The sequence below is a fragment of the Muscardinus avellanarius genome, assembly GCF_963383645.1.
Source record: "Muscardinus avellanarius genome assembly, chromosome: 10".
NCBI lineage: Eukaryota > Metazoa > Chordata > Mammalia > Rodentia > Gliridae > Muscardinus > Muscardinus avellanarius.
In genome coordinates this window covers 75,823,497-75,845,184 of record NC_137796.1, presented here as the reverse complement: position 1 = coordinate 75,845,184, position 21,688 = coordinate 75,823,497, and the positions used below count along the sequence as shown (strand labels likewise).

At 42.6% G+C, this 21,688-nt stretch overlaps 2 protein-coding genes across 2 annotated transcripts in view; one reads left to right on the top strand and one right to left on the bottom strand.

Annotated features, from left to right (window-relative positions):
• CCZ1 (CCZ1 homolog, vacuolar protein trafficking and biogenesis associated) overlaps nt 1-10,678 on the top strand; it is a gene marked incomplete at both ends in the record, with an annotated part of 34,787 nt that extends 24,109 nt beyond the window's left edge. The window contains 3 exons of the mRNA XM_080704194.1: nt 6,451-6,609; nt 7,367-7,494; nt 10,623-10,678. Of these exons, the coding sequence (XP_080560320.1) occupies nt 6,451-6,609; nt 7,367-7,494; nt 10,623-10,678 (343 nt within the window). The remainder of the gene's footprint in view (nt 1-6,450; nt 6,610-7,366; nt 7,495-10,622) is intronic.
• Nucleotides 10,679-15,165: 4,487 nt separating this feature from the next.
• RSPH10B (radial spoke head 10 homolog B) overlaps nt 15,166-21,688 on the bottom strand; it is a gene marked incomplete at both ends in the record, with an annotated part of 65,458 nt that continues 58,935 nt past the window's right edge. Inside the window, one exon of the mRNA XM_080702778.1 lies at nt 15,166-15,340. Within this exon, the coding sequence (XP_080558904.1) occupies nt 15,166-15,340 (175 nt within the window). The remainder of the gene's footprint in view (nt 15,341-21,688) is intronic.

Genomic DNA, 21,688 nt, shown 5'->3' with positions numbered 1-21,688 from the left:
TGCCTGCCAGGTATAGGACTTGCTGTCCAGTACCTTTCTTTTGCATATAGTTATACCTTTCTTTGGAATTGCACAGAGGGACAGAGCCTTGGATATTAGTAATCCTATCTTGGAAAGCAGTTTTCTTTCTTTTTCTGACATTTTATTATGAAAATGGCAGTGAAGCTGGGCGATGTGGCACACGCCTATAATCCCAGTACTTGGGAGGCTGAGACAGAAGAATCACAGGTTCAAAGACAGCCTTAGCAATATAGTGAGACTCTCAGCAACCTAGCGAGACCCTGTTTCAAAACAAAAAAGGGTTGGGCTCAATCTTCAGTACCACTAAAAATAAATGTCATTGTCGGCCAAACAATATCAGCTGGCTAAAGATAAAGCTTTGGGTACAAAAGATATTGCTGTTTCCTTCTAGAAATTCTTGTAGCCCAAATCTGAAATCATCATTTGCTGTAGTCTTGGGCGTCTCATTTCCTCAATATTCAGGTTCCAGAAGAATTAGGTTGACATGGTCAGAGGCAGCTCTGAAGGAGGAAGGCAGGCCCTGGCAGCCTCTTCATGTTGACCGGTGTGTGAGGGAGTAGCTAGAGCAGGGAGCTCTCCTGGTCCCAGAGGCCAGTTCCAGGACCTCTGTATCCATCTCCTCTCAGCCGCAGCCCTCACTGGAAAGCCCTGGAAGATGGTTCTCAGGGTGTAAGTGCAGTGTTGGATGAAACCACTCACGCACTGCCATTGTTTGAATGCTCCTTACAAAGCCGAGCTCCACTCTCTAAAGAATGACATGAAGCAGGTTTATTTGGTCTTCAGTTTCTACTTCTTGGCACCTTGCTAGACTCAAGGACTACTTACTCAGGACTTGTAATTGAACATGCTTAAATGTTTTTTAATTTGGGGTGTGTGTGTGTGTGTGTGTGTGTGTGTGTGTGTGTGTGTGGTGCTGGAATCCAACTCAGTCTCAGTACTTTGTGCATAATATTTATTTTTTAAACAAAACTAAGAAATGTAAATGTTGGAAATCTTACCTAATTTTGCTTCTGATGCTCTATACTTGTATACATGTGTAAGCATAGTACCATATACATACCATGTTTTTTATCTGTGTCTTTTTAAATATATATGTGTATATATATCATGACATAAATCTAGATTTTTTTAAAAATATATGGCATGAGCTTCATTTTAAGTTAATAAATATGGATCTGCCTTCTTGTTTGTAATGGCTTCACAGAATTTCATTGATAAATGCACTCTAGTTTGCTTAAGTGTCCTCTTCTTTCATGAGTAGTTTGGGTTTGGCTGTTCTTAGTAATCTAAACAGAACAGTCCAGCACACTGCATTACCCTTTGGGCTCCCAGACAGAGGGGGTGTGCATTTAAAACATGGGTGCATCTTATCGTGTCGCCTCCCACAGGGTGATGCCCTGCCAGCTCCGCCAGGCACCTTATCTTTACACACTTCTCTCTCCATGGTTTGATCGATGACGATAAGGTCAGGCATCTCTGCATGGTTTATTGGCATTTCTGTGTCTTCTACGAATTGCCCATCTGGGCCCTTTGGCCCTTTCCATTTGAAGTATTTTCTCTTCTTTTAATCAGTACCTTAAAGCAATATCTTTTGGTCATGGCACACATTTTTTTTTTTTTTTTTTTTTTTTTGCTATTTGGTATAATATACAAGCTTAGGAAATATATGTAGTCAGTTTTTTAAATCATGTTCTTTGGTTTTTATTTTAGTTTCATATTTGGAGCTTTCTGCCTGAGTATTATTAAAATACGATGCCATTTCTCTCTGTGGCACCTTTATACTTTTATTTGTTTTTAAGGTTTTTTTAAGTTCTTAATTCACCCAAAACTTTTAAGCATTTGAAGCAGAGTTCTAACTTTAAATTTTTTCCCCAAAATTGAGTTTTATGACTCTGAGATTCTATTTTCTACACCTTTCATATATCTATATTCATTTAACTAATTCTAGTACTAAATTTGAAGGGTAAGAGGAGAAAGAAGTACAAAGCTGTCAGGAAAGAGAATTCTTTCCTGTGATTGTGCACACATGCATGCCTTTATTGCTGGGATGGAACCCAGGGCTTTGGGCATGCCTGGCAAGTTCTCTATCACAAAGCCACACCCGCCATCCCAGTGATTAGTTTTTGTGTGGTCCTTTTTTTTTATCAGTCATTTTGAATAAATTTGTAAGACTACTAAACTCAGATTCATATAAGTAATAAAAAGTAAAACCATTAACAATTGGAGTCAGTAGTAATCAGATACAGGATTGGATTGACAAGAGGAAAGAGAGAAAACTAGCCCTGGCTATAATGAGACCTTCTATAATGGGGAAGGGGGCAGAGATGTCTTCCAGGAAGAGGTCACATGCTCAGTCCCAGGATCCTTCACTCTTTCACTTCCTCATTACTCTGGAGAGGCAAGGGGAAAAGAACTTTTCTATGCAAGTCACAAATTAATTCCAAAATTTCTTTTCCCAGTACCCAAAGCTCTCGATTCAGAATTTCACGCATGTTACTTAAGTCAGATAAGTATGGAATCACTCAGCCATGTTTATCTAGAAATCACATGTCTGGCAATCTTAGCTATTTGGAACATAGCCCACAACTTAAGATGATCACATTATCTTTGTGCTGCCAACCAGCCATTGAATCCACAGGGAAACCACAATTAGTTAGGTGTTCCCTGAACATTACCTCTTGCCACCATTGCTTTAAAGCTCAACGCACCCAGTCTTGGCCTGCTTTAGGAGTCTGGGAAGATTGTCACATACCATGTCCTCACACATTTAAACCTCTGGCATCTCAGTAGAGTTGTTGCTGTATATTCACAAGAGACCTCCCATGGACTCTCTTGACACCTGTCAGTCATAGATTTGTCACCTATATATGTCCAAGGACCCATTATACCAAAATCTCAGAATGCTTAAGACCCTTAAATGAAGTAACATTGTTGCATATACTATATATATTTTCCCATGTACTTTAATAAATCATAGGTTCCCAAAGTGGGCAATACCATTATAAATCATTGGTTCCAAAAATGGGCATACCATCTAAGGGCATGGAGCACAGAACAAAACATAGATACATAAAAGACTACAAATTTGTCACTGTATCTTTCTGTTTACTCATTTAAATAAGGTAGATTTCCAGGGCGTCACTGAGTAATTTTTCTTCTGAAAAGGAGGCATTAAGCCAAATAAGTTTGGGAGCTGTGTTTTTATACTTAATACTAGGCAAATGCCATGTAAATAGCTGTCATGCTATATTTTAGGGGATAGTAGCCACAGATGATATACAAATTGTACATATGCAATTTTTTTTTTTTTTTGTGGTTCTGGGGGTGGAACCCAGGGGCTTTCTACCTCCGGGCTATACTTCCAGACCTTTTTTATATTTTATTTGGAAACAAGGTCTCACTAAGTTGCTGAGAGCCTCACTAAGTAGCTGAGGCTGGTTTCGAACCCATGCGATCTTCCTGTCTCAGCCTCTCAAGCGCGGGGATTACAAGCATGCGCCACCATGCCCGGCCTCCAGACCTATTTTTTTATATTTTATTTGGAAACAGGGTCTCACTAAATTGCTGAGAGCCTCATAAGTAGCTGAGACTGGCTGTGAACCTGTGCGATCCTCCTGTCTCAGCCACCCAAGCACAGGGATTACAAGCGTGCGCCACCACACCTGGCCATATGCAATTTTTTTCTCCAGTATTTTTGATCTGCAGTTGGTTGACTCTATGGGTTCAGGACACAGAGACATGGAAGGCTGACTGTATTTGGGTTTTCAGTATATAGTAAAAGAAAAGATATATGAAGACAAGAATGACCAAGTGATGCTCCTCACAGCAAAAAATGATGAGTACCTGAAACAATAGGGAATCTCTAATTAGTGGGCATGAAGTTCTCAGCATAGAACAATACCACATAGGATGGACTCCACGTCTTATGTTTTTTGAATATATTGTGCTATGACTATTTTATACACTAAACCTCAGAAATCATTAGGAAGAATTCTGCACTATTTTCCTATGTTTAGAGTTTCCTATATTGATATAGTTATCTCTGTTTATTTTTTTGTTTGTGTGTGTGTATTACTGGGAATTGAACCCAGGGGCATTCTACCTCCAAGACACATCCCAGCCTTTTTATGTTTTGTTTTGAAACAAGGTCTTACTAGGTTTCTGGAGTTGCACTGCTTACTGAGGCTGTCCTTGAACCTGCATACTTTCTGTTTCAGCCTCCCCAAGTACTGGGATTACAGGCATACACCACCATGCCTAGCTAGTATGATCTTTTTTTAAGAAGACAGGAAACTTGATTTTGTTTTTGAAAAAGATGCTTTGGTGTTTAAAAGGAATAAGTTTAGCTCTTTGGAAAAAAATACAGGTAAACATGGCTGCTAATTCAAAGCTAATGCCTTCTTAGATTTTAAATTTTATTACTAATAAAGTAGGTTGAAAATTATTCTCACTATTTTGAATATGAGCAAGTCTGGTTTTTTGCCTATTTTTTTTTTGCATTGCACATAAACATCTTTTTCTTGTTTCTATATTTATATTATACTTTGTTGGAGGGTAAAGTAGAAAGATTTCACATTTATTTGTACCATCTTAACTAATTTAATAATATTTTTAATGTAAATTGTGACCTAGGGGGTTCAAAAGAAAAAGAGCATCTTAAGTATCATAAGTGAACAAAAGAGAAAAGCCACAGGGAGTGTGTTGGGGTTAGACAAAATAGCCAGAACTTTGGTCCCAATTTATCTGCCTATCCAGACAGCTAAATTGCAACTCCTTCCAGAAAACCTTTTCAACTTTACATCTTTCTAGCCAGTTTTCATGTTACTCACTTTTCTTAATTTTAAGGACCTGCTAAAAACAAAATCTGGTTTTGTCATAATTTTTTTTTCTTGTAATCCCAGTATTTGGGAGGCTGAGACAGGAGGATCGCAATTTGCAGACAGCCTCAGCTACTTAGGCCCTTTGCCTCAGCGAGACCCTATTTCAAAAATAAAGAATAAAAACCAGGACTGAGGGTGTAGCTCAGAGGTAGAATGCCCCTGGGTTCCATCTCCAGTACCGCAAATAATAATAATAATAATTATTATTATTATTATTATTACAATTTTATTTTCATTGTCCTGGAAACTAAACCACCCACATTCTTTCTTTGCCTAGATATAAAGTATTACAGTAGTAACCCACTTGTCTGGAGGTCGGATTTCCGGCACCCTCAGCCTTCCAGAATGTGGCCGCTAACCCTGAAGTAAGCGGAGAAGGCTTCTGAGCCCTCAGTGACTGGCAGTGCTCAGGCTTCCCTAGGGTCAGGGTGTTCACAGGACAGTGGGGGGGGGGGGGGGCTTCTGCAAGCTTTGTAGCCCAGCTATCCATGTGGTTCCCCAACAAGGTCACAGTCTCTGACCTGGGACAAAGTGTAGAATTGCACAGAATTGCCGTCATTTTCAAGAAGAAAAGGCTGTCAGGTGTGGTGGCACACACTTGTGATCCCAGTATTGGGAGGCTAAGACAGGAGGATGGCTATTCGCAGACAGCCTCAGCTACTTCATGAGGCCTTCTGCAACTTAGTAAGACCCTGTTTCAAAATAAAGAATATAAAATAAGGCTGGGGGTGTATCTCAAAGGTAGAATGCCCCTGGGTTCCATCCCTAGTACTGCAAAAACAAAAAAGAGAAGGCATATTCCAATTAAAATTACTTCAGCTTAAAGCTAATGGTTTTTAGCATGACTTCCATCAAGCATGATGAAAAACTTTGTTATAGTGGTAGGCTTCAGCTTACTTTACATGGAACCCTCGTTCACTCCCCAGCATTGTGGGGGAGATGAGATGTTACTGTCCTAAATCAGGGCAGCACACATTCTGTATAGGGCCAAATAATACATATTTTAGGCATCATGGGCTATATATGTTGCAATTACTCAACTATTATTTTAGCTTGAAAGCAGTCACAGACAACACATAAATGTGTGGATTAGCAGTGTTTCAGGAAAGCCTTATTTAGAAAAATAATCAGGTTTGGCTGCAGGGCCATAGTTTTCTGACTTTTTCACTAGAAGATAAATGGCCTTTTTGGATTTCATTTTCTTCATTTAAAAAAAGTGTGCAAATACCCAAACTGGGTAACTTAGACCCTATCTTTAAAGGGACTGGGAATATAGTTCTGAGGTAGGATGTTTGCCTAGCATGTGTGAGGCCCTTTGTTCCCGAGTGCCACAAAATAAGTAAACAAACCTCAATTCTCTGGAACTTTTCGTAATATGGATAGCACATAATTTATTACTGAATGAAGAGCCTGTTAACTGAGATTCTTGAAAGCCTAACCATTGAAAATACAGAGTCTTAGCCATATGATTTTAGACTTTTAATCATATATCTGTGTAGTTGGGGGTATTCTGTCAAAATGTTTCTATCTTAATGACATGTTTTTCCAGGTCTGAAAAAGAACCCCAGTTTAAATTTATCTACTTCAACCATATGAATTTAGCAGAGAAAAGTACAATTCACATGAGGAAAACGCCCAGTGTATCACTTACGTCTGTTCATCCGGATTTGATGAAGATTCTAGGCGACATCAACAGTGACTTTACTAGGTAATCCTGTCAACTTTTCAAGTTAGACGTCCCCTTTCTAAGAAGAAATATTAAAGGAATTGTCCTCAAACATCCTCAGTCGGGTGTGGTGGTGCATGCATGTCATCCCAGTACTCGAGAGCCTGAGACAGGAGGATTGCAGGTTCGATGTCAGCCTCAGCAGTTCAGTGAGGCTCTCTGCAACTTACTGAGACCCTGTTTCAAATAAGAAAATAAAATAGAGCTGGAGGTATAGCTCAGAGGTAGAATGCCCCTGAGTTCAATCCCCAGAATCGCGTGAGGGGCAGGAGGGAAGGACTAGGTGGCCCCAAAGCCTCTTCAAAGGCTCAAAATCAACAACCTCCAGGCCAGGCTTGGTGGCGCACGCTTGTAATCCCAGCGCTTGGGAGGCTGAGACAGGAGGATTGCGTAGGTTTGAAGCCAGCCTCAGCTACTTAGTGAGGCTCTCAGCAACTTAGTGAGACCCTGCTTCCAAATAAAATATAAAATAGGTCTGGGAGTATAGCCCGGAGGTAGAAAGCCCCTGGGTTCCACCCTCAGTACCACCAAACAAACAAAAAAAAAACTCAACTACCTCCAGCAGCGCCACTTTTGAGCAGATCCTCAAGCCCAGAAGTCTCTGCGCACTCAGATGTGCCTCCCTGTGCTGCTTCAGTGACAATTTAGTGTCCTAATTTTTGTTACAGAATGCTTTTTTTCCCCTCACAGCCTAGCTATGTATATAATAAACTTACATTATGAAACTCTTGCCTTACAGAGCAGATGAAGATGAAGAAATCATCGTGAAAGCCATGAGCGATTATTGGGTTGTTGGAAAAAAGTCTGATCAGCGGGAGCTGTATGTTATTTTGAATCAAAAAAATGCAAACCTGATCGAAGTCAATGGTAAATCGTATTTGGTACTTGAACAGACTTTTAATGCTACTGATAATTTAAAACTTAAGTGTAGCCGGGCGTGGTGGCGCACACTTGTAGTCCCCACGCTTTGGAGGCGGAGACAGGAGGATCACGCAGGTTCGAAGCCAGCCTCGCTGGCTTAAGAGACCCTGTTTCCAAATTAAAATATAAAATAGAGCCGGACGTGGTGACGCATGCTTGTAATCCCCATACTTGGGAGGCGGAGACAGGAGGCTAATGCAGGTTTGAAGCCAGCAGTGCTGGCTTAAGAGACCCTGTTTCCGGCCGGGCGTGGTGGCGCACGCTTGTAATCCCCGTGCTTGGGAGGCAGAGACAGGAGGATCGCGCAGGTTCAAAGCCAGCCGTGCTGACTTAAGAGACCCTATTTTCAAATAAAAATATGAAATAGAGCCGGGCGTGGTGGCGCATGCTTGTAATCCTCACGCTTGGGAGGCGGAGACAGGAGGATCACGCAGGTTCAAAGCCAGCAGCGCTGGCTTAAGAGACCCTGTTTCCAAATTTTAAAAAAGTATAAAATAGGTCTGGGAGTGTATCCCGGATGTAGAAGGGCTTCCAGGAACCCCAGTACCACCAAAAAGTAAAAATTAAAATAAAATAGGTCTGGGAGTGTAGCCTGGAGATAGAAGGGTTTCTAGGAACCGCAGTACCACCAAAAAAAAAAAAAAAAAAAACTTCAGTGTATTACAAAGCATAGTATCCATGCATACACATCTGTAATCCTAGTGCTTGGGAGACTGAGACAGGAGGATCACAGATTGAAGGCCAGCCTCAGCAACTTAGCAAGACTCTCAGCAACCTAGCGAGACCCTCTTTCAAAACAAAATAGAAGAATAAGACTGTTGAGATTTTAGGCAAATGTCTCCATTTTATGTCTTTCTATATCATAGAAAAGCTGGGGAAACCTGACAATGGCTAAAAGAAAAGTATTTTCTACAATGTTAAAATAACCCAAAGGTTTTACATACCATATATCAAAATGTCCTTTTTTATATTCTGAGATAAAAGCTCGTCATTTGTGTGCAGTGCTTCCGGGTTCAAATGACAGTTCCAGCTGTCTCCATCTGAACATTAGCAGAACGAGGGCACAGGCGCTTTCTCTGCCTTCCAGCTAAAGTACCTGGTCTGGTCCTCTGCACCGTGTGACCTAGCAACTACTATGTGGGTTCCTGACAGTGGTCGCCCTGGAGAAGGGGTGGTATCCCCTTCCCTGTGCTGGACCTCTGTGCTGCTCTGCCTTCCACCTGGGGCTAGAGTAAGCAGGAGTGCAGGTAGAGGAGACACACCCATGTGCAAACTAAGGAAAGGTACAAATTTTTATTTTATTTATTTATTTATTTATTTATTTACTTGCAGGTCTGGGAATGGAACCTAGGAGCATTTGACCTCCTAGCTACACCCCCTGCCCTATTTTTTATTCTTTATTTTGAAACAGGATCTCACTAAGTAGCTGAGGCTGTCCGTGAACCTCGGTCCTCCAGTCTCAGCTTCCCGAATGCTAGGATTACAAGCGTGTGCCACCATGCCTGGCTAAGGTGCAAGTTTTTAAAAAATACATCTTATTGCTGACGGTGTTGGTGCACGCCTGTAATCCCAATACTTGGAAGACTGAGATAGGATCACAGGTTTGAAGACAACCTCAGCAACGTAGTGAGGGTTTCAGCAACATAGTGACACCCTGCTTTTTTCTTTCTTTTATTTTACTTATTTATTTATTTGTGTGTGTGTGTGTGTGTGTGTGTGTGTGTGTGTGTGTGTGCTTCTAGAGCTTGAACCCAGGGGCATTATATCTCCAAGCTATAACCCCAACCCTATTTTATTCTGTATTTTGAAACAAGGACTCACTAATTTGCAGAGGGCCTCATAAGTTGCTGAGGCTGACCACAAACCTATGATGCTCCTGTCTCAGCCTCCCAAGTACTGGGATTGCAAACGTGCACCACCATGCCCAGCTGAGACCGTTTTTAAATAAAAATAAAATAGGGCTGGGGAGCTGGGCGTGGTGGCGCACCCTTGTAATCTCCGCTCTTGGGAGGTGGAGACAGGTGGATCGCGCAGGTTCGAAGCCACCCTCAGCTACTTAGTGAGGCTCTCAGCAACTTAGTGAGACCCTGTTTCCAAATAAAATATAAAATAGGTCTGGGAGTGTAGCCCGGAGGTAGGAAGCCTCTGGGTTCCACTCCCAGTACCACCAAAAAAAAAAAAAAAAAAAAAATAGGACAGGGGAGATGTAGCTCAGAGGTAGAATGCCCTGGATTCAATCCCTAGTACTACACACATAAACAAGACTTCATGTATGTATACAGGTGTATATACACTCACATGTATATATAACCTCTAGGGAATATTAAATTTTCCTCTTTATATTGATAATTATATTAGTAGTTATATGTATTAAAAACATTAGTGCATTCCTAATTTAAAATGGGAACTTTACACAGTCACAGTCATGATACTTCTGTGGGACATATGACCTACAACCCAAGGTTGCAGCCGAGTTTCTGTGTTATCCATCAGATTCTCAAGACTGTATCATGGATGTCGCTCCTGACCCCCTAGACACCTGTGTATGTCTCAGGTACCCTTTGTCCTGCATTTAATCGTTCCCAGGCCAAGGAACCAGTGTTTTAATTTGGTCTTGGAGGTTTGTTAGGTGTGGTCATTTTCCTCCTTTCAGTTTGTTAGTATTTTTTGCTTAGGCTTTATGGTTAAAATTAATGAGACATTATTTCTTCCCAACTTTATTCCAGAAGAGTATAAGGTGCCAATGGCATCATACAAGCTTGTAAGTGAGCCGGGCGTGGTGGCGCACGCTTGTCATCCCAGCATTCGGGAGGCTGAGACTGGAGGATCGCGGTTCGCGGACAGCCTCAGCTACTTAGTGAGGCCCTTTGCAACTCAGCGAGACCCGGTGTCAAAATAAAGAATAAAAAATAGGGTAGGGGGTGTAGCTCGGAGGTCAAATGCCCCTGGGTTCCATCCCCAGACCCGCAAAAAAAAAAAAAAAAAAAAAAAAAAAAAAAAAAAAAAAAAAAAAAAAACAAGCTTGTAAGTAAGAACCTCTGCCCCTTATATGCTGTTTTCTGTTCTTTTTGCAGAAGAGGTAAAGAAACTTTGTGCCACACAGTTCAATAACATCTTCTTCTTGGATTGACTGATAATGGCCCATGGAAAACATCTTCAAAAAAAAACTCAGCAAACATTTTGTTTACCATTGCAAGTTATTGGTCATATTTTTGACTGGATTAATGACAATAGTAAAGCAATACTTGCTTTGAAGAATCAAATTTCTACTCGGTCTGATGATTCCCGAGGTTTTTAGATTTTAAATATTTATGTGGAATTAATTAAAGGTAGTTGGCTATATCTCTATCATTCCATTCTTTTGACATTATGTGAATATTTTACTGGAAAATAAGACTAATAAATTGTTAAAGTTTTTAAAATTCTGGTTTTGCATCGAGTTTCTCTTCTGTTGTTGGTCTGTAGACTACATTGGCCAGTGGTCCCTGTTTCAGGCCCTGGGAATTTAATATCTCATGGTTGATATCTTGGTAGCTAGAGCTGCTCAGAGTTGGGGTCCCTTCCGCGGTCATGAGACCCAAATAAGGAGGAAGTTGCCCAAAATAATTGCTTGACTTGATTTTTATTGTGAGTACTGCAGTGACTACAGCTAATACAAAGAAGATAATGAAAGTGTTCAGTGTGAGCTGAGTGTGGTGGCACATGCCTGTAATCCCAGTACTTGGGAAGCTGAGACAGGAGAAATGCAGGTTTGAGGCCAGCCTCAGCAACTTAGTTTGAATTTTTGTGTGTGTATGTGTGTGGTACTGAGGGTGGAACCCACAGGCTTTCTACCTGTGTGCTACACTCACAGACCAGTTTTTTTTTTTTTTTTTTTTTTTTTTTTTTTTTTTTTTTTTTTTTGGTGGTCCTGGGGATGGAACCCAGAGGCTTTCTACCTCCGGGCTATACTCCCATACCTTTTTTATATTTTATTTGGAGACAGGGTTTCACTAAGTTGCTGAAAGCCTCACTAAGTAGCTGAGGCTGGCTTCAAACCTGTGCGATCCTCCTGTCTCAGCCTCTCCAAGTGCTGGGATTACAAGTTTGTACCACCATACTCAGCCTTTTTTTTTTTTTTTTTTTTTTTTTGTGGTACTGGAGGTGGAACCCAGAGGCTTTCTACCTCTGGGATATACTCCCAGACCTTCTTTATATTTTATTTGGAAATAGGGTCTCACTAAGTTACTGAGAGCCTCACTAAGTAGCTGAGGCTGGCTTCAAACCCGTGCGATCCTCCTGTCTCAGCCTCCCAAGCACGGGGATCACAAGCGTGCGCCACCACACCTGGCTCAGACCAGTTTTATATTTTATTTGTAAACAAGGTCTCACCAAGTTGCTGGGAGCCTCACTAAGTAGCTGAGGCTAGCTTCAAACCTGTGCGATCCCCCTGTCTCAGCCTCCCAAGCACTGAGATTACAAGCGTGCGCCACCACACCTGGCTTAGTTTTTTTTTTTTTAATTTTTTTTAGGTAAACTAAATTTTTTTTAATTTTTTTTTTTTAATTTTTAAAAAGGACTGGGGGTGCTGGACGTGGTGGCGCATGCTTATAATCCCCGCGCTTGGGAGGTGGAGACAGGAGGATCGCACAGGTTCAAAGCCAGCCGTTCTGGCTTTAGGAGACCCTGTTTCCAAATTTAGAAAAATATTTAAAAAATAGGTCTGGGAGTGTAGCCCTAAGGGCTTCCAGAAACCTCAGTACCACCAAAAAAAAAAAAAAAAAGGACTGGGGGTGTAGCTCAGAATGTCCATGGATTCAATCCCCAGTACCACAAAAAGAAAGTACTCAATGTGATGTGGACTAAACAACCTCACTGTCACACAGAATCCCAAGAAGCCACAATTATGCATGTGTCTTCTCAGTTGAGATGAAGTCTGACAGAAATTTAGTTTACCTAAGTTTTTTTTTTTCTTTTGGTGGTAGTAGGAATTTAACTCAGGGGTGTTCTACCTCCAGGCTATAGGTACTCCAGTTCTTTTTATTTTTTATGTGAAACAAGATCTCACTAAGTTGCAGAGGGCCACATTAAGTTGCTGAGACTGGTCTGAAATCTGAGGTCCTTCTGTCTCAGTCTCCCAAGTACTGGGATTACAGGAGTGCACCACGGTGCCTGGCTTAGTTTATCTAATTTTTGTTAGTCTGGAGAGCCCAGGGTGAAAACTAGCCAACTCAGTAGTACAAACAACACAGTATTTCCCCAGCCCTAAGCGTGGCCTCCACAGTCCCTGTCATTTAAGCTGGCATGCTCCTTACACAAGGGAGGAGAAAATGGCTTCATCCATTTGGAGTATTGTCATTGTCACTTGGTCCTAAATAATTCCGTTTCCTGTATGATCTCCCTTTTTGTCCATGCATTACTAACATTTGTGAGGTTTAGTTCCTAGTCACGTTGGGCCCTGCACTTCACATCTCTGGTTGCACTATGATGAGATCCTGGTTTGTGATGTGTCGTGGATTGGTGTACTTGTCAACCTAAAATGTGCTGTGTTTCTGCCAGTATTTCTTCTCTGTTGCATTCTGGTTCCTAAGTCCTGGTGTTTGTTCAGTTGCTCGGTGCTCAGTTATCTGTGCCTTTGCTAATTTCATGTCTTCGTGTTTTGTTTCTGGCATCACAATGGTAGTTCTCCCTGGGATTCTGTCAGATTTGCCAGGCTAACGTGTAGATGCAGCTACATAATGCTGCTCTGGGGTCTTGGCATCTTTTATCATTATCTCCATGTTTATCCATGTGATGAAAGTTCCCTTTTGAAGTCAGTGCAGTGGTGCACATTTATAATCCCAATACTTGGGAGACTGATAGAATCTCAGGTTCAAAGCCAGCAGGTGGTGACATAGCAAGACCCTGTTTCAAAAATAAGAAGGGTTGTGGGTGTTGCTCAGTGGCCCCTGGGTTCAACTCCCAGTATGATACACACACACACACACACACACACACACACATTGTGTTGTATCTGTCTCTATTATTGCTTGTGATTCCAAGCAACTTGATTGGATTTGCCTGGTGCATCTTAATGTATATCTTTAGTTTCATCCTTTCTCTGTGGTGTATGTTTGCTTCCTTGTTTGCTTGTTTTTTGGGTACTGGGAATAGAACCCAGGAGTATTCTACCTCTGAGCCACACTCCCAGCACTGTTTGTTTGCTTGCTTGTTTGTTTGTTTGGAAACAGGTCTCACTAGGTTACTGAAAACCTCTCTACTTTGCCTGAGGCTAGCCTTGAACCTGCCATCCTCCTGTCTCTTCCTCCCAAGTACTGAGATTACAGGAGCATGCCTCCAGCCCAGCGCTTTCTGTGTGGTTTTAAGATGTTTTCCTTGTAGAGTGATGTTGTGGTTTTAGTGCCATCTAGTTGTCTCTGGACTTGTTTGGGGTGAGGTGGGGGAGCAGGGAAAGTTAATCTGTTTACTTTGGTGGCTTCGCTACCTTCTCTATACCATCCTTTTCCCCAGTTGCCTTCTCTTCTCTGGCTTTCTGTTGGCTTGATGGGTTCCTATATATTTATTCTGCTAGCATTTTTATCCTTTTGGTAGTTACCTTTAGCTTTTTTTTTGGTGATGGTGGCACTTCAGATTGAACCCAGAAGCTTTCTACCTCTGAGCCCTTTTGTTATTTTTTGGTTTTGAAACAGGATCTTGCTAGGTTGTTGCTTAGAGTCTATCTAAATTGCCAAGACTAGTCTTAAACCTGTGATCTTCCTATCTGGGATTACAGGCATGTGCAACCATGCCTGGCTATCCTTAACTTTTGTGTGTGTGTGTGTGTGTGTGTGTGTGTGTGTGTGTGTGTGTGTGATATTGGGGATGGAACCCAGGGGCTTTCTACCTCTGGGATACACTCCTAGACCTATTTTATATTTTACTGGGAAACAGGGTCCACTAAGATTACTGAGGCTGGCTTCAAACCTGCACAATCCTCCTATCTCAGCCTCCCAGATACTGGGATTACAAGCGTGCGCCTCCACACCCAGCTTATCCTTAACTTTTGACACAAATTATTAGCTGTGAAATGTTCTGACGAAGACTTATTTATTGAAAAGCCCCTTGGACACCTCCTCATATTGTTGCCAATGAGAGTCGCCTCTGTGTGGCAGATGTCAAATGTGGTGGCAAGTGCGTTTGTGGGAAGGGAGCCGGGGGAAGGGGCCGTGGGAGGTGTCGTGTCAACAAGACAAGGGACAGAGAAGGCACCAAGTCTGGGGAGCCAGGGCATCTGAGGAAGTGTTTAAATAACTTCTTCCACTCCCCACTGTCTTCTGATCTATTTTATCAGATTCTAAATTTCATTATCAATACTTGACTCTGTTTTTTTTTAAAAAAAACATGCATTTAGTATACGCTCAATATGCATATGTGAATATGTTTATTTAACTCAATTTTCAAAATGCAGGCCCTTGAGCGACCAACCAACCATATAAGAAATCTAGATGCAGTGGGCCAACATAGGGGTATATCAGAATACTAAGAGGAGATGTCACCTACAAACAGTTTTATTGTGCAGGACATTTGTCCCCATGCCTGCAGTTCTGAGCTGCTCTGTGTGTGCTTGTCCTCGCGGCTCATCTGCGACACCAAGTGCCTTTACTTCTTCTTCTTCTTGCTCGGGGTGGACTTGCTCCCCTGGGACACGGCTGTGTCCTCTTTGGGAGGGCTTGGCGTGAGGACTGAGGATGGGGCGTCCACCGGCTCCTTGATGACGGTGATGTCAACCTCAGTGTCCTGTTTCTTGGCCTCTTCCTCCCTTAAGATATTAAGCCTAAAAAGAAAACACAAGGAGGTAGCTCTTTTTTTCTTTGAAATTTCAAAGCCAGTTTGTTTGTTTGTTTGTTTATTTTTGGTGGTACTGGGGTTCCTGGAAACCCTTCAACCACTCCCAGATCTATTTTTTATATATATTTTTATTTGGAAACAGGGTCTCTTAAGCCAGGAAAGGCTGGCTTCAAACCTGCGCAATCCTCCTGTCTCCGCCTCCCAAGCGCGGGGATTACAAGCATACACCACCATGCCCGGCTCAAAGCCAGTTTTTATGCTGTATAGTGTGTAAACATATACATACCTAAAAAAAAATTTTTAGGTGCTAGGGACTGAACCCAGGGTCATTCTACCTCCAAACTGCACCCCCAGCCCTATTTACTTTTTATTTATTTTTTATTTATTTATTTTTTTTTTTTTGGTGGTACTGGGGTTCCTGGAAGCCCTTCTTCCTCCAGGCTACACTCCCAGAACTATTTTATATTTTTGAAACAGGGTCTCTTACACCAGCGCGGCTGGCTTCGAACCTGCGCGATCCTCCTGTCTCCGCCTCCCAAGCGCGGGGATTACAAGCGTGCGCCACCACGCCCGGCTTACTTTTTATTTTGAAATAGGGTTTTCTAGGTTGCTGAGAGTCTTGCTACATTGCTGAGGCTGTCCTCCAACATGTGATCCTCCTGTCTTAGCCTCCCAAGTACTGGGATTACAGGCATGCACCACCATGCCCAGCTCATGCCTGTATTTTAAACAGTGTCTGTGAACAAAACTAAGTTGCTATTCTTTGCCTGAATTAGTAAGTGAAACCATTGCTAGACTGCCTCAAATAGAATTTGCATGTATCTGAGGGGATTTGTGACCCACTCCTCTCTGGGCGGCCTTGTGAAAGCCCCGTGTGTTCTTTTCATTCAGTGTACTGTGATGCCTTCTCCAGTGGGTTGAGATGTCGCCAAGGGTGGGTGTCTGCACCAGGCCCCCCCAACCACACAAACTGGTGGGGACCGAGCCTGAGCAGTCTAGATCTGGAGCCTTTACTCTCAGCCACTACTTCTGTTACCTCCAGTGTCAGCACTGCTTACACGCCCAGGTCAGCAGGTGGCCACAGTAAGCCACAAACCCTTAGGGCTAGTTGAGGACACTCCACATGATGCTTCCGATGCCAGATGGGTTTTCTCCCACCCCATCAGCTGTTCACTAGCAGCAGGGTATCCTGCCACTCACTTACACTCTGACATTGTCTCTGCAGGTTAACAAACCCATGAGGCCACCCCCATCATATGCTAGTCACAAGTCTCAGCCTTGCCGTGAATCAGAAGTGCCCACACCCTCCTGAGATTCTGTAACTGGCTAGAATGTCTCACAGAACTCGAGAAAACACTTTACATTTGCTGGTTTACTTTAGAGGATTTTATAAAGACTAAAAAAAACAGGCCAAGTATACAGGTGCATACTTGTAATCCCAGTTACTTAGAAGGCTGAGATGGGATTACAAGTTAAAGTCCACTCCGGACAGCTTAACAAAATCCTGTCTCAAAAACTAAAATGGAACTGGACATGGTGGCCCACCTCTATAATCCCAGTACTTGGGAGGCTGAGACAGGATTATAGGTTGGAGGACAGCCTCATCAATTTAGTAAGGCCTCCTCAAATTAGTGAGGCCCTGTTTTAAATTTAAAAGAAAATAAGGCTGGGGGTATAGCTCAGAAGTAGAACGCACCTGGGTTCAAATATCAGCACTCTCCCCCCACCAAAAAAAAAAAAAACTAAAAAGGGGGAGATTAAAGATGGCAGAATAGAGGGAAACAGCATGTCTCAGGATTTCTGAGACTTGGAGCTCAACCAGTAGGACAGCTGCCTCTCGACAAGGAAAGAAAAGCAGATAAAACTCAACAAAAAGTTGGCAGTCAAAATGCGGTGGAATCGGAGGCCGAAGAGAGAGCAAAGGAACGTAAAGAGCTCCGTGGTCTCACCTGATGAGCAGAGTGCTTTGGCCAGGCCACACTGGCACCACAGCTCCCAGAGACCTCCAGCAAATAAGCAGCAGATTCTTGCAAAGCCAGCAACTACAGACCATCATCAAAAGCAGTTGATTTTTCTCTACGTGCTTAACAAAGACCCAGCTACCCACAGCCCAGCTAGATTCTGCAGCTACAGCTAAACCCATCTCTGCCTGCAGGGACCTGCGCAACACTCATCAGAGTGTGTGCCTGGTATGCATGCATACCAGTGACTGACAGTGCTCCACGTGATCATAACCAGCAGGTCAGGACCAGTGTCCTAGGGGCCATCAAAACTCAGTGAGCTGGGCCACAAGCTAGAAACATAGCAACTGCTGGCCCTCTGAAGTTTCATGGACTCATACTCAGCACAGTGGTGGTGATGTCTGTGGGGCATTAAGTCCCAACCAACAGGCTGCAGGCTCTGAACCTATAGTCTCTGGCCCTGTGGAGTTTGGGCCTTAGAGAGCATGGCGGCCTGCAACCAACCAGAGACTCCTGTTTGTCTGCACTAAGAACTATATCTAGTTAATGAGTCTCTGGGGAGCAAACTCAAAAGTTTGATTATAGCCGAGAATGGTGGCGGATGCTTGTAATCCCAGTGCTTGGGAGGCTGAGACAGGAGAATTGCATAGGTTCAAAGCCAGCCTCAGCTACTTAGTGAGACTCTCAGAAACTTAGAACCTGTTTCCAAATAAAATATAAAAATAAGTCTGGGAGTATAGCCCAGAGGTAGAAAAGCCCCTGGGTTCCACCCCCAGTACCACACACAAAAAAAGTTTGAGTATATGAGACAGATTGGTAGAGGCAAATCAGTACTGCCAACATAGACCTTACTATAAAGGGACAACAAATAGACAAAGGACTGACACACAAAGAGGAAAAAGATGCCAAGACAACAGAAATACAAACTTGAGAACACTGAAAATACGAGAATGAAAAATAGTGAGGAAACAAAATCCCACTACACATCAACAAGGGAGATCACTCATACTGATCTTCAGGAAATGCCACATGGAGAATTCCAAATTTTGATCTTCAATATGATGAAAGGCCTCAAAGAAAGTGTACAGGAAATGAAAGCACATATTAATAGAGAAATTGAGTCCCTAAGAAAGAGTCAAAAAGTGGCTTTGAGTGAAATGGAGTCAATAAACAAAAGCAGCATGGCATTGGCACAAAAACAAGCACATAGACCAATGGAACAGAATAAAAGATACAGAAACAAATCCACGCACATATAGACAATTGATTTTTGCAAAGGTTCCAGACACATATGCTGGAGAAAAGATAGCCTTTTCGACAAATGGTGTTGGGAAAATTGGTTATCCAGTTGTAGAAAAATGGAGCCGGGCATGGTGGCGCACACTTGTAATCCCAGCATTTGAGAGGCTGAGAAAGGATCGAGGTTCACCGACAGCCTCGACTACTTAGTGAGGCCTTTTGCAACTCAGTGAGACCCTGTTTCAAAATAAAGAATAAAAAATAGGGCTGAGCCGGGCTTGGTGGCGCATGCTTGTAATCCCAACATTTGGGAGGCTGAGACTGGAGGATCGCAGTTCATGGACAGCCTCAGCTACTTAGTGAGGCCCTCTGCAGCTTAGTGAGACCCTGTCTCAAAATAAAGAATAAAAAATAGGGCAAGGGGTGTAGCTCGGAGGTCAAATGGCCCTAGGTTCCATCCCCAGACCCACAAAAAAAAGAAAAGAAAAGAAAAGAAAAGAAAAGAAAAGAAAAGAAAAGAAAAGAAAAGAAAAATGGCACTAAATCCTTACCTTTCATACTCACAGAAGTCAACTCAAGATGGATCAAAAACCTGGAAGTTAGGCTAGAGACTTTGAAGTTTCTAGAGGAGGGCATAAGTCCAACACTTCCAACATATAGGCACAGGAAGAAACTTCTTCAACAAGACCCCCAAATTCAGGAAATTAAAACAAGAATAAGTGGGATGGTGTTAAACTAAAAAGTTTCTGCTCGTCAAAGGAAACCATCAAAGCCAGGAGTGGTGGCACATGCTTGTAATCCCAGCATTTGCGAAGCTGAGACAGGAGGATTGCAGTTTGCAGATAGCCTCGGCTACTTAGTGAGGCTCTTTGCAACTCAGTGAGACTCTGGTTTATTTATTTATTTATTTATTTACTTATTTATTTATTTTTGGTGGTACTAGAGGAGGAACCCAGAGGCTTTCTACTTCCGGGCTATACTCCCAGACCTATTTTATATTTTATTTGGAAACAGGGTCTCACTAAGTTGCTGAGAGCCTCACTAAGTAGCTGAGGCTGGCTTTGAACCTGTGTGATCCTCCTGTCTCAGCCTCCCAAGCACGGGGATTACAAGCATGTACCACCATGCCTGGCTGAGACTCTGTTTTTTTGTTTGTTTGTTTGTTTTGTGGTTTTTTTGGTGTGTGTGGTACTGGGCTTTCTGGAAGCCCTTCTACCTCCGGGCTACACTCCCACGGGCTACACTCCCAGACCTATTTTTTAACTTTATGTGGAAACAGGGTCTCTTAAGCCAGCAAGGCTGGCTCCGAACCAGCGCGATCCTCCTGTCTCTGCCTCCCAAGCGCGGGGATTACAAGCGTGCGCCACCACGCCTGGCTGAGACTCTGTTTTTAAATGAATAAAAAAATAGGGCTGGGGGTGTAGCTTGAAGGTAGAATGCCCCTGGGTTCCATCCCCAGTACTGCAAAAAAAAAAAAAAAAAAGGAACCATTAAAGGTCTAAAGAGAAATCCTGCAGAAGGGGAGAAGATCTTTCTCAGTTTCCCTTTCATAGAGGTCTAATATCTAGGATATGCAAAAAACTTAAAAGACTTTATACTGGCCGGGCGTGGTGGCGCACGCTTGTAATCCCCGCGCTTGGGAGGCAGAGACAGGAGGATCGCGCAGGTTCGAAGCCAGCCCCGCATGCTGGCTTAGGAGACCCTCTTTCCAAATAAAAAATGTAAAAATAGGTCTGGGAGTGTAGCCCGGAGGTAGAAGGGCTTCCAGGAACCCCAGTACTACCAAAAAAAAAAAAAAAAAAAGACTTTATACTAAAAAAATAAATAACCCAATCAAGGAATCAGCAATTGAATTGAATAGACACTTCACAAAAGAAGAAATACAAATAGCCAATAAATACATGAAAAAATGTTCAACATCATTAGCAATCAGGGAGTTGCAAATCAAAACTACCTTGAAATTCCATCTGACCCAAAACAGAATGGCAATCATCAAGAAGCCAAAAAATAATAAATGCTGGTGAGGATGGGGGAAAATTGGAACTCTTTCTACACTGTTGGTAGGATTGCAAGTTAGTTCAACCACTATGAAGATCAGTGTGGAGATTCCTCAGAATACTTGGAGTGGAGTCACCATATGATCCATCTATACCACTCCTGGGTATCTTTCCAAAGGGGTTGAAAGCAGAAAACTACAGTAACATATGCATAACCATGTTCACAGCAGCATAATTCACAATAACCAAACTATGGAACCAACCTAGATGTCCATCAACAGATGAATAATTGCAATATTATGAGATATACACACAATGGAAATTCTACTTAGCAATAAAAAAGAACAAACTTATGTCATTTGCAAGAAAATGGGAGGACCTAGAAAACATACGTTAAGTGAAATGAGCCCGTCACAGATAGTAAAGGGCCTACGTGTTTCTACTATGTGGAAGCTAGGGAGCAACGAGGAGACCAGAGGGACCCCAGATAGTGGAGAGAAACCTCAGTGGAGCCAAGGAGTTGGTCGAAGGGAAGGCAAGGGGGAAGAGTGAGATTCATTGAAGGAATTACTGCCATCAGCTCTGTGTACATATGTGAAAACGCCAATGTCAATCTGCATGGGGAAGGAGGAAGATGGGGAGGTAGCTGGTGGGGGCACCGAGTGCTGTGTGCACTAATGTCGCTCTCAACACGATTTGCATTGTGATGTGAGACTATAATGCACCAATAAAAGCACATAAAAAGCCGGCATGGTGGTGCACGCTTGCAATCCCAGTACTTGGGAGGCTGAGAGAGGGGGAGCACAGGTTCACGGCCAGCCTCAGCTACTTACTGAGGCCCTCTGCAACTTAGTGAGACCCTGTTTCAAAATAAAGAATAAAAAATAGGGCTGGGAGTGTAGCTCGGAGGTAGAATGCCCCTGGGTTCCATCCCTAGTATCACCAAAAAAAAGCATATAAAAAAAGTAAAAATTAAAAAAAACTAAAGGCAGGAATCCCACAGCCCTCTGCAATAATAGGGCTGGGGTTGTAGCTCAGAGGTAGAACACTCCCGGGTTCAATCCCCAGTACCCAGAAGAAAAAAAAAACTAAGAAAAGAAAAACTAAAAAGGGCTAGGATCTGAGCATGGTAGCACA